The sequence below is a fragment of the Martes martes genome (genome assembly GCF_963455335.1).
Source record: "Martes martes genome assembly, chromosome: 13".
Classification (NCBI taxonomy): Eukaryota; Metazoa; Chordata; class Mammalia; order Carnivora; family Mustelidae; genus Martes; species Martes martes.
Window position 1 is genome coordinate 65048842 of NC_137901.1, and position 16443 is coordinate 65065284.

Genomic DNA, 16443 nt, shown 5'->3' on the forward strand with positions numbered 1-16443 from the left:
GGAAGGGCTTTCCCTGCTGCTCTGGTCCTCTCGAAGCTCTGCTATATCCCTTATTATTGTAGCTGAGTTGGGGTGGTGCCTGCCTTTGTCATCCCTCCCCAGTGTCCAGCTGTGATCTGGGAAGTGCCCAGTGCCAGCTCCTCCTTAAGTCTTTCCATGGCTGCACTGTTTCTGAAGGATAAAGCCCAGCCTCCTTCCCTTGGCATTCAAGGCTTTCAGCCCTGAGGTCCTGCCTGGTCTCTAGCTTTGTCCTCCTTTCCTGAGCCTTACCCTAGGTTGGGGGTTGGGGGTGGGCACCTCGGCTCCAATGATGTCTGTAGGAAGCCCACCCAGTTTCCAGTGGCCCCTCTAACTGCCCCAGCACAGACTCAGGGCCAGGGCTTTCTTACAGCCTCTGGGGCCCAGCCGGGACCTGCCCCCACCTCCTGCCCCCACTTCTCTGAGCAAAGTGAAGAGGAGTTGTCTTCTGCGCCACACACTGACCTGGAATCTTAGACTCTTGGGCTGGTGGGACTCCATCCCCCTCGTCACCCTCAGGCCCATGTTTTAGAGACTTCAAATTGGGAATGACCTCACAATGGCCCCAGTCCAGCCATACAAGGGGACCCACCTTCTACCCTTGCATCAAGAAAGTCTTGAATGCCTACCCCAATTCTGTGCACAGCTGGATGAACTGTATCGGACAGGCAGAGACCAGGGTACTGGTGACCAGGGACTCATGGGAACCCCTGCATTCTTGAACCTCTGAGGGTCAGCGGGGTCACGGTGAAAAGCCCAGGAGAGGGGTTTGTGCAGGACCAGACCGGACCCTAGAGCTGAGGCCCCCTACAGGAGCTCGATGTCTCCCACAGGGGGAGAATGCCAGCAGGAGGTGGGACTCTAGGCTCAGCTCGGGAACTAGAGTCTAAGGCCGTGCCCATCGACTGCCTGGATTCAGCCAGCCTCCATTGCCTGGCAGCCTCCTCCAGCTCTTTCCTGAGCCTGAGCTCCCATCCCCATTCCGCCAGCTCAGGTCCCAGGGTTCCTGTTTTCCTTGATATCCAGTATTAGGATAGGCCATGGGGGGTGGAGGACGGTGGGCTGGGAGGGGTCAGGACCCCAACCCAGCTCCAGGTGTTGGTGAGGCACATACGAGATTTTTTTCAAGTGGGGAACAGTCCCTGGATACCTTTCCAACCTCCAGCCTGGCCTTTGTCCCCTTGGCACCCTGTCCCCCAGTCTAGGCCTTGGTAGCCTCCAACCCTCATCCCACTCACGTCCTGTGAGGGGTAATGGGGGACCAAAGGAAGGAGCTCCCCCACCGGGCAGGAACACTGCCCCTGGGGCTGCACTGGTGCTGTGACTTTCCCTCAGCCGTGAGGTTCCCACTGCCTCACCTGTAAAATGGAACTGTTTTGTTTCACCTTCTGCGACAGTTAGGCCATGAGGTACCAGCTGGGGCTCTGCCTGGCCAGATGGCCCTCCCCCACACCCTTGGCTTCCCATCCTTGCTTCTGTGCCGTCTCATGAGATGAGCTACTCCTACAGTGGGGATAAAACCTTCCTGCCCACACCAGTTTGTCCTCGCTCAACAAACACACAAGGAATAGCTTGTCTTGAGAGTCACCTGGGGCCTAGGAGGGACTATGGAGTTTCATGGGGCAGAGACCAACACTCAACCTGGGGCAGGGCTCACTCTTGCCCCTTTAGCCCCCAGCATGGGCCCCTGCCATTTCCATTCTAGGGCCCAGCACCTTTCCCACCCAGACCTCCCCACAGATGACCTGGCCATGCATGCACCTGTCTCCACGCCAGACAGGCCCCACGCCCAGGGACTGAAGGCTTCCCTTCTACAGCTGGTCCTTAGGGCCAGAGTGCCAAAGCTCTCAGAGTTCACCCCTGGGGCCCACTTGGCAGCCACCAGCTCCTCGGCTTGGGTGCCCCAGGTCTGGGGTAGGTGTGTCCTCAGGCCACAGGTGGTAAGGCAAGGGGTTGGGTCCGCCCCAGAGCCAGCTCCTCAGGGCCCCTGGGACCTGCCCAAGCTGGGAGCACCACCAGGTCCCCAGCCTTGTCCTAGAGCAGTCCTTCCCCAGCCAGTTAGAGGCAGAAGGAGCTGCTCCAATGGTCCTGTGTCATCTGTCATGTGCCTCTGTCCAGGTCTCCCGCGAAGCCACTGCCTGGACAGCACACACCCAGGACTGGCCAGTTGAGCCGTGACAGGAAGCAGGCATGGGGGAGGGCTCTTCGCAAACCCTGCTTCCCCCACCGAGCCGACATGCTCATGGTTAACCCACATCTCCCGGCCTTCCCACACTAGAGGCCCCCCCAACACTTGCCCCCCGCCCCCACAGTGTTGGTCTTGCTGCCCTCTTACCGGTGCGGTGCCCTCCTCAGCCTGGAGACCACTTCTCAGGTGTCTCAGCCATAGGGGAGGCCCCTGTGCCTGCCCAAGGGAGCTCCGGCGAGGGGGGCGGGGGGGCACAGGCCTACCAATCCTCAGGCACGGGGATGCCCTTGGCAGATCCCACCTTCTATCTCTGGGCCTTGGTGTCCCTGCCCTGCCCCAGGTCAGGCTTTGAAGGCAACGGGTGCCCGCCCTTCCTTCCGTCCAAGCCCAGGCTCCTCAGGGGGTCCAGCTGGGCTTGCTCTTGCTCCTGATTTCTGGTCTCAAGACAGCCTCCCTGCCCCCCTGCTGGCTTTGTTCCTGTCCAGGATGCACCTGGTGGCCTCTGGACCCCGATTGTTTGCACTGGGGCCAGCTGGGCCACATCAGGGGGAAAGCAATGCCAGGCCCAGGACAAAGCACCCGGTGGGTGCTGGGGCCATTGTCCCTGCAAACCAACCAGGCCACCCTGAGGTACTCACCAACTTCTCCTTCAAATGGGAGGGGCACTGCATACTTCCTGGGACTCTGGAATTGAGGAAGTGGGAGACCTCACAGGGCTCCTGTCTATGCTTAGACTAAAGCAGGCTCTAAGACAACGGAATCATGCCAGAGGAAGCTCCTCAAACCATCTGTAGGCCTGGGAGCCGCAAGAGCAGTGCCCTGATCCTCCAGCCCCGTCCCCAGAAAGATGCTCCAGCCCACATCGGCTTCTGGGTGTCAGATAGTAACCCCACTAGGAGCTCTGAGCCTCTGAGCTGATCAGGGCTCATCCATGTAGATGTGGGAACTGACAGAACTGGGACCTCATCCTGGGCTACAGGGTGGACAGGGACCACGTGCATGCCGGAGCTTGTCACTCACCACCCTAACAATGGCTCTAAGCCAGGAGCCCAGGCACTGGCATGCAGCAGCTCCCAGAACATCAAACCAGCTGCCTTCTCCCCACCCTCCCTGCACTCCTATCCCCATGCCCTGCTAGGAACTTCCCTACCCCACTTCAAGAAGAGCAGGGTGTTTGGTAGTAGGGATCAGGAGGGGCCTCTTTGTGGGGGGTCATCATATTGCAGAGGTGGGAAGAACCCTGGCCTGTCGCCAAGTTGGTGCCAGACCTGGGGATGGGGGGAACCCGTATCCCAACTCCCACTTGGTGCAACCTGCTTCCTGCCCACTGGGTCCCGGTGACATGCCTGTCCTGTGCTCCTCCTCAGCCCTCCTCCTAGGACTGTGATCCCTTTCTGAGAACCCTGCACTCACATACACTCCATAATGAAGACATCCTCCAGGGACTCTCGTGGCCTTTCCATGCTCTGTGTCTGGCTCGGATCTGGTGGCAGAGATGGCAGGCTGTGCCCGGTCACTCTCTGCCCCCTCTGATCCACCCTCACAGCCCCCCAGCTCCCAGCCCTACCTCCACACTTAGCCTGCTCTCCCACAGTATGAGCCAGGCCCAGGGATTACAAAGCCATCCTCCCAGGCCCCCACCCTGCCTCCTGCACAGATGCACTAGCTGCAGTCCAGCAAAGCCCTGCCCTGGTAGGCTTAGAGCTCTTGCTTTCCCAACAGCCTTGGCCCTGACTACAATCCACTCCTCATTGGCCTGGTGCAGAGCCCAAGACCCCTTCTACCTGCCCTGCCTTCCATTTAAAGGACAACCTAAAACAGAACTCAGGTCAAACCAAGGGTGTTGGGAAGTGCAGCTGTTTAAGAATAGGGCCAAAGAGTTGGCCACTGTGTCACTAGGGCATAGCTGCCTAAGACCTAGGACCCCAGCCCTGTGAGGCTGTGGACAGAAGGGTGTGAGATCCTTTCTGGATCTCTCCTTCTTGAGGAATTTGTTTTCTTGCTTCCACCCATCGAAGTCACACACACCCCCCCCCCGGTTCTAGAACCTTCCCTAAGTCAAGGTGGTAACAGTTCCCTCCCCAGACATGCTGTCCTGGGACAGGAAGCACAAGCACCAAGTCTAGGAAAGCGGCGCCCCTGGGCTGGCGCCACTGGGACCCACCATGTTATGATCAGTTTAGGAAGTCAGGCTACAAAAGGACTCCCCGTGGTGGGCCTCAATCTGCTCTGGAGGTAGCTAGCATGACAGGCAGGAAGGAGGGATGTTTTGGGGAGGGCAGATTCCACAACTGAGGGGCAGCAGCTAGGACAGCCCATTCTGATCCTCCTGCCCAGGGGTCCTGAGGGAGGGTGTCGACTGGTGTCCACTGCACACAGACCCCAATATGCTGGTCTCAGCAGCCTCTTGTTCCCAAAACGACCTCCTTACACTTCAGCGAAGGGCAGGAGCTCCACGTCTGAGCGAGCGCCCCAGGTCCCACAGCTGGCAAGTGGGGAGAAGCTGGAGACACGCCCAGTCTCAGGGCAGTCTTTCTCCTGCCCAGTCCTGTGCTCCAAGGACTTGGGTGTGCTCTGGAAGCGGGGTCACGGTGGATGCCCACGGTTGTCAGCACTTACAGGCCACTCCTCAACTCAGGCCAAGAGCTCTGGAGCATCCCAGGTGTGAGCTTAGTTACTGGGCAGAGGCCAGCCCTGGGAGGGAGTCTCAGGCCCAGGAAAGGCCCCCTAGGTCACTTAGTGCATAATGGGGTGGCCTCATAGTCCTTTCCACATGAGACACGTAGCATGGGCAATGTGACAAACCCCAGTGTTATCCTGGGCTGTGCCCCATAGATTCATAATCATTCCACACAAGATGCACACGGAAAAAAGGCCTGACTGGTTTGCTTGCTCTGAGTGGTATAATTACTGATTTTTTTTTCCTCTATAATTTTATATATTCTGAAAATGATCTCCAAGAAGATGCACTGCTAGGGAGAAAAAAAAAACAACCGCCCTCAAGGCAACCCCCCCCCACCCTGCCCCAACCACTCTGTTCCCCACAACAGCATGTCTTGGCTACCGTTGGGAATGCCAGGCCTTCCGTTCTTGTAGGGTAACCTGGGCAGGGCTTCTGGGGTCTCAGTCCTGGGCATCTGGCCTGTAGTTCTGCTTTGCAGGCCACAGTGGGACCTGGAAGACACCAGCACTCCCACTCACTCCCTCAGGTCCCTCAACCACAACACTTCCCAGCCTGTGAGCTGCAGGGGAGGGCCAGCCAGAGGGGATGGAGCCTGGGCTCAGGTGCCCTCCTATTGCCACAGTCAGTCCCAGGGGGTGGCCAGGGTCCCGTTCACACCATGTCAGAGGAGTAGCTGGAAGTGTGGAGTTAGAAAAATCCAAGCCTGATGTGTTTCAGTAATTTTAATACATTCAAGAATATTTAATAGAACAAAATAAAAAAGTACTGTCAGTCAGCAGAAGCCTGTGGTTGAGAGATACAGAAATGGAACTGGCCCTTTTGCAGTAAAGCTTGTGCTTAAAGGGAAAAGAGGCAAAATGACTTCCTGGGGGCTTCATGTCAAGTGCCACTGGACTAAAAGCACCTCAGAGTAGCACTTTTAGGTATATATCACCATCTAGAACTATCCCATAAAGCCAACAGTGTTAAAAGGATCCTATTACAAAAAGAAAAGTCATGCTTCTAGAATTTTCTTGTCTGCAGAGCCACACGCAAATGTAGGTGGCCTGGCTGGGTACCCTGGCACAGCCTCTTGTGAGGGAGGCAGAGATGGGCCCTTAAACAGGTTGGGCCCGGTCCTGGCACTTCCTGCGGCCACCCTCTCCCTGTCACCAACCCCAATGGCGGCCTTGGGGACACAGCCCCAGGTCCCCCAGCATGAGCTGCCAGGGCTGGGTCACTTGGCTAGGAAGGAACAGATGTGTGAACTGCAGACCCAGGAAAGTCTTCTCCTTCATAGGACAAAAAAGCACCCCCCAACAATAATAAATAAACAAAAACATGGCTGCAGTCAGACACACTGGGTCCAGACAGGAGCACAGGCTTCCACGAAGGCAAATGAGCGCAAAAGTGGGACTTGGGAAGACCGAGTGGAGAGACATTTAAAAAACAATAATTCTCACCTAACAGTCCCTCATCTGACAGGAGAGAGCAACTGTCAACAGAGCAACAGAAGCCAGAACAGAACCTGATCAGGGAGGATGGGGACAGGTATCCGCCAGGGTCTTCTGGTGTGCCCTGGGGCTGGGTTCTGCTCACTGAGCCTCTCCTTCCTTAGCTGAAAATAGGCATTTCACAAAAAGCCTCTAGTCGGGACAGCAGCCAGAGCTGCCAGGTTGGGACATCTGGGCAGGGTTGATGGGCACTTACCAGCCAGCTGGTGACTATGGGCCAGCAGGCCATAACACACACACACACACACACACACACACACACACACACACAGCCCATTTCACAATAACCACATTCCTTCCTAGGCTACAAACACCTCAAACTCCTAGTCTAGAACGTGATGCTCGAACATAGAACCCTCAGGCCCACAAGAAGGCTGGCTGGGCAGCTTTCTTCACATCCTATGGCTGGGGCAGCGATGGTACTTCCACCAGTGGCAACTCTTCCTCGTGCTACTTTGTAGTGCCAAACACAGTTGTAATCTAGAAGCAACAGGTCTCAACGCTGTTCAAACCAACAGCTACTGTGTTAGGCGCACACGAGATGTGGGATCCCTGTTCCCAAGAAGGGCTCAGTCCCAGCCTGAGAGTCACCTCAACAGAACCCCTCATAATAAGGCTTCGGTTCCACCACACAGAAGGGGTGCAGGTGCGGCTGCCTGTCACTTGGAAGAGGGTGGCATGGCAAGGGACCAACTCCATCACGGCGCTGCAGGCCACCAGCCCTGATGCCATCTTCCGTGGCTGTGGTCATGGTGGCCTCTAAGACCCTCTATCTGGTGTACCCGTGCAAGGAGACTTAAGGCACTTCCTTAAATTCTTGCCCAGGAGGATTTTATCTGAGTGACTCAGTGACTTTAAATTACCCTGCGGGGCTCTCTCCAGCTGTTTGGCTTTTTCTCCTGCTACTTCTGACTTCATTTCTGGCTTTCACCATGCTAATGTCCAGATTTCATGTTTTATCTCTATGTTTACTAAAACAACTTAACTTTGGTACTAAGAAATCAGGAGCTATTTTCCCCCAATATTGCTCATAAGAAAAAAAAATTTTTTTTTAACTAGAACTCCTTTTAACCAATTCTTTTGTCCAGAAACCTAAAGTCAGAGCTGGGTTTCCAAGCCCCTTCCAAGCTGAAGGACAGGTTGGCAGCACCAAGGACAGGGGCCACCTCTACTAGAAGGGGGCCCAGCCGCAAAACCAGCCCTTCAGCAGTGATGGGCGCCACCAGCTGGGAATTCAAGTTGCAATTCACTGTTAGCTCAAGCTGCAGACACCTAAATCACGCAGGCCACACCAGCCCCACCACATGGAAGCGGTAGCTGCCCTGTGGCCATGGTGACGTACTCCATGGCCCTCCACGTCCAGGGCTACAGCCTGCTCCCCAGGCACCTCTGCTGGGTGCCGAGTCCTCTGCCTGGTTCTCATGGGTGACAGAAACCGCACTGGCGAGCAGTTGAGAAGAGCTGTGGTGAAAGCTTTCACTAATCCCCGTGAGCTGCCCACTGAGTTTCACCCACTTTCCCAGGTTTAGCTGTGCAGGAGCTGGTTTGCACACCCCACAGCACTAATGCAGTTCAATATTCTCTTCAAAAAAAAAAACTGGCAGCAAACAGCGTGTGTGACATGCGTGGAGCCCAGGCCAACCTTGGGCCGGACAGGTCGTGTGTGCGGAGCTGGCTGCGAGCCGGGGGCCATAGAGGCCTGAGTCCTTCTGACTCAGAGGCCCCGGCTGAAGGCTCACACGCTGCAGGGCAGCTCAGAGAGTCACTGAAAGCTTTACGGGGTGCATAGCTAATGGCATTGGTGTCACTTGGTAACGGGGAGAGTCCTTCAGAGGTGCTCAGGTTTCGAAGTACTTGTAGATTGCTGTCACGTAGAGCATCACGCTCTGCCAATCGGGCCGCTCAGTCCGCACCATTTCATTAATGTCCTAGTGGAGAAGGAAGAAATCTCGTTAGAATCCCAGTCACTTCTGGGCCCGTTCCGACAGGCTCCCTGGCAGCTACACGGGCTGTTGCACAGGGCAGGGCCTCTGACTTTGGGCCAAGCCAGATCACACCTCCCAAAGGCCTTGGCAAGATGCCTGCTCCATCGCTGCCAAGTGTGCCTGGAAGCTTCAGCATGATCTCTGAGCTGCCTCTCTGTGCCCGAGCCCTGCCCCAGAGCCCCACATAGGAGAGCCCCTGCTCCCGGCCACGGCCCTCCGAGGCTCGTTATCTCTTCTCTGGGGCCTTCAACCCTGTCTGCCTCCTTTCTCAAACCTCTCCAGGTGGTCGCTTCTGAGCGCCTTTCTCAACTCAGTCTCTGTCCCAGGGGACTCTCTGTGCACCCAGGGCTCCCAGAACTCAACTTTCCCATGCCCTTTACCATGGCAACCATCTGAAATCATCAAAAACACTGTTTTCTGATTGTATCCTGCAGAATACCAGTCGTGTGAGATACCAGCTGATGAAAACGAATGTGGGAAAAGCCAGGACTTGGATACAGAATTGGGAGGCCCCCAAAAGAGACCCACTGTTGCTGAAGAACATCCCCGTGACTTTCCAGGGGAGCCTCGCTCCCAAGCACTGCTCTGGGAGGTTCCGGGGTGAGGCCATGGACAGCGGGTTGGAATGGGCCACCCAATTATGACTTGGTATAGAAAAAGAAAAACATGTTTGTTCAATATAAAGATTTTTTGGGATTGGGGGAATGGCCCACTTTAATATGTTGGAACTTCCCATGTGATGTAAAATACCCACATAACAGAAAACATTTCAATAATGGTAACTTCTCTTTCTCTGTACAACTGAATAGAGACCACCCTAAACAAGCCTATTTCTTCAAGTCAGAAGATCGACTTGTGGACCTCTACACGAACACTCCTGTGGGGTAAATATGAATGTAAACACTTCTTCAAAGCCATCCAGCTGTTACCAGTCAGGCCGAGGGGTGCCCTTGGGGCAGTGACCTGGCCTCATGGGGCTCTTACTGCAGAACTCCCCAAGCTGCACACCGGCCACCGTGTGTCCCTGCATGACCAATACCACAGCACCGAGTTTATATAACCTCAGTGTCGCTGGGTGTGGAAGGACTGGCTCTGCATCCAGACCCAGTACCTTCTTCAGAAAGTCAGACATGGTGATGGGGCGAGAGCTCTGACAGAAGCGCGTCAGTTGTGAGCTATTGTGGGTGCTGGGCAGTGGCGTGACAACCCTGAAACATGAGGGTTTTCTACAGCTCATGTCTCACACCTGAGTGGCATCTGCCATGGTCCCTGTGAAGCACGGGAGTGACTGCTCGGCCTCTAAAGCCTCCTTCTTTGACAAAAGGCAGACAGACTTGGAGGAATGTGCCTCTGACAGTGACTGGTTACAAACTTGTTAGCATTTTTTTCTTCTGGACTCTAAGGAAGTCAAAGCTGCTGGGGCTATAGGCAGGATGACTCTATCCAACTTAGGGTGCTTCCTTTGGACACTTCACGTGAGGCATAAAGCACCCATGGGACAGAGGTGAAAGCCCGGCTTGCACCTCTCTGACGGGACATGCACTTGGCTGGCGAGGGCCTGGATGGACCCCCATCCTCACCCACTAGCCCCTTGATTATCAGGCCACCACACCACCTAGGATCTCCCTTAATGAGAAGGAAACTCTTCTTAACAAAGAGGGACCCTGCCAGTGACTCACCAGTGTGGATTTGATGCCGACGCTCTCAGCTGCCTGGAAGGCCAGTGTGAAGTTCCTTCGCTGTAAAACAAACTGCGTGACTAGAGCGGACAAGCAAGGCCAGGAGGAAGGGGATCTGCACTACTCATGCTGCTGGGGAAGATGGACAGCCACCTCCATGTGGTACCAGAATGAACCTACACTGGACCCTTGGAGCCCCACCGACCCTGACTGCCCCTCTGCAGGTACCCCCCGCTCCTCTTGGAACCAGCCATGGAGCAATCTCCACACACTTGTTCTTTTCTCACTGTGCAAAAAGGCCACTTTCAACACATCAGTCCTGACGCGCCTGGACCTGGACCCAAAAGCTCATCAGAAACACCCGTCAAGTGAGCTTCCTCCCTGGGAGGAATCTTCAAGCGTTATCTGAGGGGACGAGGGGACCAGAGGAGGGCTCAGGCCTGGGACCTCTCCCCATGTCCCTCTGGGCAGGGGCTGTCCCTGACCCGGTCCCTGAGCAAGCTCCCTAAGTAGGATGACTGGACTACACAGGGCTAGCAGGAGACCGGCCCAGCATGGGAAGCACTGCCCAGACCACTTATGCCCTGAGTCGCTCTCAAGAGTAAAGCCCTCGATCCTAAATGTCATCACCCAGGAAGGCTGACTGCTCCCACTGGGAATGTTGTCCTTGGGGAATGCTGAACCCACCAAATGTCCCACACAAGGTAGGTCAGGGACTGGCTGGCTCAGCACAAATAACTCAATCCCAAAATAAAACTAAGCTGGGAGGGGGCCGCTGTGAGGCAGTGTTGTGGCAGGGGCCCTACAGCTGGGAAGCTCTGCCTCTCCCATGTGGCAAGGATGCCAGGAGCTGGGCTGTTTCATCAGCCTACCTTATCTTGGCTGTTCAGCTCTTGATACGGAATGTGGGCCGGAAGGTACGTATGCAGGAGAGCGCAGAAGGCCAGCCCGTCATTCCAGCTGCTGCTGAAGTTCGTAATGTCAATATTCTGAAGGGAAAGAAAAATTCATGTAAGTAACACACCCTGTGATCTTTTCAGGAGTGCGTCATGGGGGGGGAAGGCAGCCTCAGATGCCACATGGCCTCCAAACCCCAGGCAGGGGGAGCTTCTAGAGAAGGCACAGTGTGTTACGGGTCATGTCCCAAGACCGGCAGAGGTCAGGGACTGGCCTTTTCAGCAGGTGCCCATCCCATCCTGCTCACCGCCTACAAGTCACCATCCCCCTGGCCGCACACATCTGGGTCACTGCCCCCTCGTGTGAAGAGCTTTGGGCACAGGGAGCTGGTTGGCAGTTCTGCAGCCTTGCCGGGCCCTGGGGAGCAAAAGTGCTATGTTAAGAAGTTAGGATTCATTCTGACCTCACCTATGAGGGCTCTAGGCACAGATTTACTATCTATCAAAACATCTGTGGGGCGCCTGGGTGGCTCAGTGGGTTAAAGCCTCTGCCTTCGGCTTGGGTCGTGATTCCGGGGTCCTGGGATCGAGCCCCGCGTCGGGCTCTCTGCTCGGCAGGGGGCCTGCTTCCTTGTCTCTCTCTCTCCGCCTGCCTCTCTGCCTACTTGTGATTGCTGTCAAATAAATAAATAAAATCTTTAAAAACAAAAAAACAAAACAAAAAAAACCTCTGTGTTCAGCTGCCTTCTTGCCTTAGGAGGCACTGGGAGCCCACTGATGCTGGGACTGTGTGCTTCCCCACAGAGCTTCTCCACGGATCACCTTGGTTTTCTTTGAAGAGGTGCCTCTTTCCACATTCATAGTAAATTATTTGCAACTATAAAAATAACCTATTCAGAATAGCTGACTATATGATAACACAGTCTGGCTGATCTGTAGCCTTTACCCTTATTTGCAAGAATCCTTTTGAAGTTGAAAACTCCACAGTTAAATTTTGGAAATTCACACACTTTATGTCAATGCCACAGACCCAAAAAGAGAATACTTCCCAAACACCTCTTGTTTGAGGCCCCACTGTTTCTTTCACACAGACTTCAACTGCACCAAGGGTGAGCTCCTAGAGGACTGGGAAGCCCAGACTTTATTAGTGCAGACACTCCTGGATATAGGTTGCCACTCCTCCCAGGGACAAGTGATCACAGCGAAAAGAATACTCTGTGTATGTGTATAGGGTTTTACAAACTCTGCCATCCTTCACCCCAGGTTTACAAACTGTTAGGTCCTCACACCAAGTAGGGGACCTGGGGTTCATGGACGAAGGGCAGGTGGGGAGGATAGGACTAGGCTGGGCAAGTGGCCCTTCCAGGAAGACAGTCTTAATCCAGACTCACAGCTCACGGTCAGTCCCCTTAGAAAAGCAGCAAGTAGCGTGGAAGAGCATGGGGCTGAACTTTTCATCAGCCTCATCACTGAAACGATTTCTCTGGCACCTGACTCCAGACACCCAGATGCTGCCCTCTGGGTGTGTGTGTGGGGGGGGGGGGCTTCTACTCAAGCGCAAGCCTTCAAAAAGGCAGCAGCTCTGTGGGCCATCATTCCAGAGGTCATTTCCCCTCGGTAACCTGATTATCTGGGGCAGCCAGTCACACCAATGTGGCATGAAAGCATTGTTCATAAACTGTGGTGAGAAAAAGTAGCAGATTAAAGCACAAAAGAATCCAAACCTGCCAAGAGTCATAGGGTAGGTCTCCGCAAGCTTTCAGGGCCATCTGACTTGGCCTCCGTAAGTGAGCCCACCAACCCCTCCCCGGCCACTGGGGCCTGGTGGGTCCTCTCTGCCTCCAGGCTGCAGGCCTCACACTTTTGGCCATGACACAGCCCAAACAAGCATCCCTGTCCTAATCTTGACGGGCCCCGCTCCAGGGAACAAGGACAGCCCCTGCCTCCCATGAGGACACTGTGCACCCAGCGGTGTCCGATGGTTACTGCTGATCATGCCGCAGCAAAGGGGCCTCTTTCATCTTGTCTGAATCTGAGGAAGCAGCCAGCCAGGGGTGCCAGGGGTGCCAGTGCCACCTGGGAGGAAACAAACCAGGGAAGGGAAGTGACCTGTCCAAGGTGCTGGACTGGCAGCAGGGAGGACAGGGTGTCATTCTAATTCCATCATCACCTAGAAGCAGTTTCAGGTAAGGGGGCTGGGACTCAAGAAGGCCCAGGTTCCAGAGCTGACCTGGGTGGTTATTCAAACTCAGGCCCGTCCAAAGCCCATCCACATTCCTCCTAGGAACCCGACCAGACCTCACAACAAGGGCCTGATCAAATAGCCCAGGGCACCTCATATCATCACCTGAACGACAGGGCAAGTAGCCTCTTATGGACGAGTCCAAGCCCTGTGGGAGGTAAACGGCAACATGTGGACGCTGAGGACTCCCAACCCTTGCCCCCAGAGGCCACATTCATTTCTGGAGGAAAACAAATCTCCACTTCCTGCCGCCACAGCCCCCTCTCCAGCTCCCTGAAAGGCAGGCGTCTGGCAGAGCTGCCTACGTGCCTGGCCTCCCCTCGCCACAGGGCAGAGGCTCCTGCAGCAGAGGAAATGGCTGCGCCCCAGCTCCCCAGCTGTGGGAACCCCAGCCTTCCCCAGCTTCCTCAACACAAACCCAACCTCAAGCCTGGAACCTCCAGGCAGAGCAGCGGCTTCATTTACAAAACATGCCAAAGAAATTTAAACAATGAGGAAACAATGGCCTCTTGAGTTCCAGGGTAGGGGGAGTTAACTTTGAAGTACCCGACAACCAAACTTCCAAATCAAAACAAAGTCCAAGCCCAGGCAGGCTGGCAGGTGTCTCCGCCTCCGCCAGCTGGCAGGAGCCAGGCTGGGCACTGTACCCTGCAGAGGACAGTGAGGCCACTACACACCAAATCCAAGTGAGACCTCTGAGTGCTCTGACCCGTCCCTCTATCTCCTCACCCCTCCAGAGAGACCCGGGGGGAAAATGAGGCCAGGGCTTCAAGGGAAGCAAAGAAAAGCCTAAAATCTGAGATAGCAGGCCCCAGGCAAGGCCGCCACCACCCCACATCACCACAGCAGCGCTGGGCCGGCACCTTCTGCTCCCCCATCTCACCACTTCGATCAGGGCTAAAAAATCAAATTACTGGGAAATAACGCAGATCGAACAGAGAAAAGTCTATATAAACAACAAAGCCAGTTCTCTGAGGCTGAAAAGGGTGCAAGAAAATTCAGATGGAAGACAAAAAGGTCCCCCGGCTTCCTCCTGGAGTTCTTGATTCCATGGCTATCAATTTAGGTTTAAGAAGCCACCTCATCACGAAGTTCAATTATCTGTAATGGTCCTATGACATTCACAGATACGCTTTTTTGACATGTTTACTTACTTCACAAAGGTTGTCTAGAAATGGACTATTTTTAAAAAGTGGCATTTTTCTGTGCCTAAGGAAAAACCCTTGACTGTAAAGCCTGAGTGTACCTCTATCTGGGCAGACGGGCCCAGTGACATTTTGTAGATCAGTGCAGGGGCTGCAGAGGGTCAAGGGCCTTCCACCCACACGGGTCCTGACCCCTACATGCACGGCTGCTTCAGCAGGCCAGCTGACACCTTTAAAATATACTATTCTTAAAGCCCAAAAAACGATGTTTTGAGGGGAATATGCACACTAACGGAAGGACTTTCTGTTGCTCACTATTCACAGTCAATGGTGCCAAGATCTCTAGGGGAAAAATTTTCTTTTTAAAATAGGGACAATGCGGGCGCCTGGGTGGCTCAGTGGGTTAAAGCCTCTGCCTTCAGCTCAGGTCATGATCCCAGGGCCCTGGGATCGAGTCCCACATCGGGCTCTCTGCTCAGCAGTGAGCCTGCTTCCCCTCCTCTCTCTCTGCCTGCCTCTCTGCCTACCTGTGATCTCTGTCAAATTAAATAAAATCTTAAAAAAAAAATAAAATAAAATAGGGACAATGGAACATACTAGTAATTATAATACAAGTTTCTAATTAATAAATTCAGATTTTGCATTTGGTTCTTAGGTCAACTCGGGACTTTTCTACTCTTCCAGATAAGTCTATGTTTGGATTAGGTGGACAAAAATGAGAGGGTTATGATATGTGTCAGAACAAAAGTTCAAGAAAGCACTCAGCACAGACTCAAATGAGGCACTCTGTCGCATTTTCTGCTACGGGCTCACATTCTCCCATCCAATAAATGTCCACTAAGAGATCTGACCGGGCAGATGGACGTAGCCTGCTTTAGAAGCTCATCTGCTGTCCTTTTCACTATCATTAAAAACTCAGACCTAGACTCGTAAAATCGCCTAACACCTCACACCCCTCCACAGGACCAGCTGGGCATTTCCCACTTGCTCCTTCTGGAGCTGGGCCAGAAGCCCTCACCTGCTCCAATGACTACAACAGGAGGTTGTCCTCTGCCTGTGGGCTTTAGGTGGCCGCACTTTGGTGTGCCCTTGTATGCACTGAGAGTTGAGGGGTGGGGTAAGAGAGCAAAAGTTACAAAAATCTCCACAGAGAAAGATAAAAAATGTTATAAAACATCTTAAAAATGATTTAATTTGTCTGAAGTTTAATTAAGGGCCATAAAATACACTCCCAAATACCACATGTTCTTTAAATAGTTATTAAGGTTCTGATCTATTTAAGGAAATGCCACTTTTATGGGCATAGGGCAAGAAGCCAAACACTATGATTCATCTCTCTGCTCACACCGATTTCCTTAGACCTGTCTCAACTGTTGACAGTGGTGTCACAGGCCCAAACACAGGCAGAAAGGCAGGATCCTTCCCATGACTGAAGATACTGGGAATGCCACCTGCTGGGTGTCACAGCCCAGCCTTCAGGAGGTACAAGTGGATTACAAACAAAACCCCTACCCAATTGCTTCAGCCCCAGGCCAGAGGGCAAGGTCTGGAGGGAAATCTGGGAGAAGCAGATAGGGGTATCCTTTTCTGTGTGGTATGGCAGGGGGATGTGATGTCTAAAAGAGAGGTAAAAAACATCAACTGACAGTATTTACCACTGCTAGTAGTATTTAACACAGAAGGCCCCAGCAGACCCTGGAAGTTAACAAGCAAAAACCTGCTTGGTGTCCAGGGCTGCCACAGTGTAAAGTGTCAGGCCCAGTCTGGCTGCAGAACTAAGGGTGCTGCCCTGGGGACTTTTGTGCTGTCTCCCTTATGAAGTTTAGCCAAGCTCTGCTCCAGGTCAGGGAAGAGGAGAGGAGGGGAGAAAAGGGGAGGGCAGGCTTGCTTGTCCTTGTCCACGAGGCTTGCTCATCATGAAGTCCAGGTGTTGGGACTACATGGTAAAGCAGGGATAAGGAAGGAAGGCAGGGCAGAAAGCCCAGGCTGAGGCAGCAATCTTGAACACAGAGCCCTGCATCTTATGCCCCTTGTTGGGGAGGAGGTTCAAATGAAGACCTTCAATCTTCACTGTGCATCAGAATCACCTGCAAGGACTTTTCAAGGCAACATGC

The 16443-nt window shown here is 54.0% G+C and overlaps 1 protein-coding gene across 1 annotated transcript in view; it reads right to left on the reverse strand.

The window, feature by feature from the left end:
- Positions 1-5596: 5596 nt before the first annotated feature.
- The window catches only part of SPECC1L (sperm antigen with calponin homology and coiled-coil domains 1 like), a 133712-nt gene continuing 122865 nt past the window's right edge, over positions 5597-16443 (reverse strand). The window contains exons 15-17 of the mRNA XM_080821906.1: positions 10919-11035; positions 10047-10106; positions 5597-8310 (exon numbers count right to left, since the gene is read on the reverse strand). Of these exons, the coding sequence (XP_080678032.1) occupies positions 8221-8310; positions 10047-10106; positions 10919-11035 (267 nt within the window). The 3' untranslated portion in view covers positions 5597-8220. The remainder of the gene's footprint in view (positions 8311-10046; positions 10107-10918; positions 11036-16443) is intronic.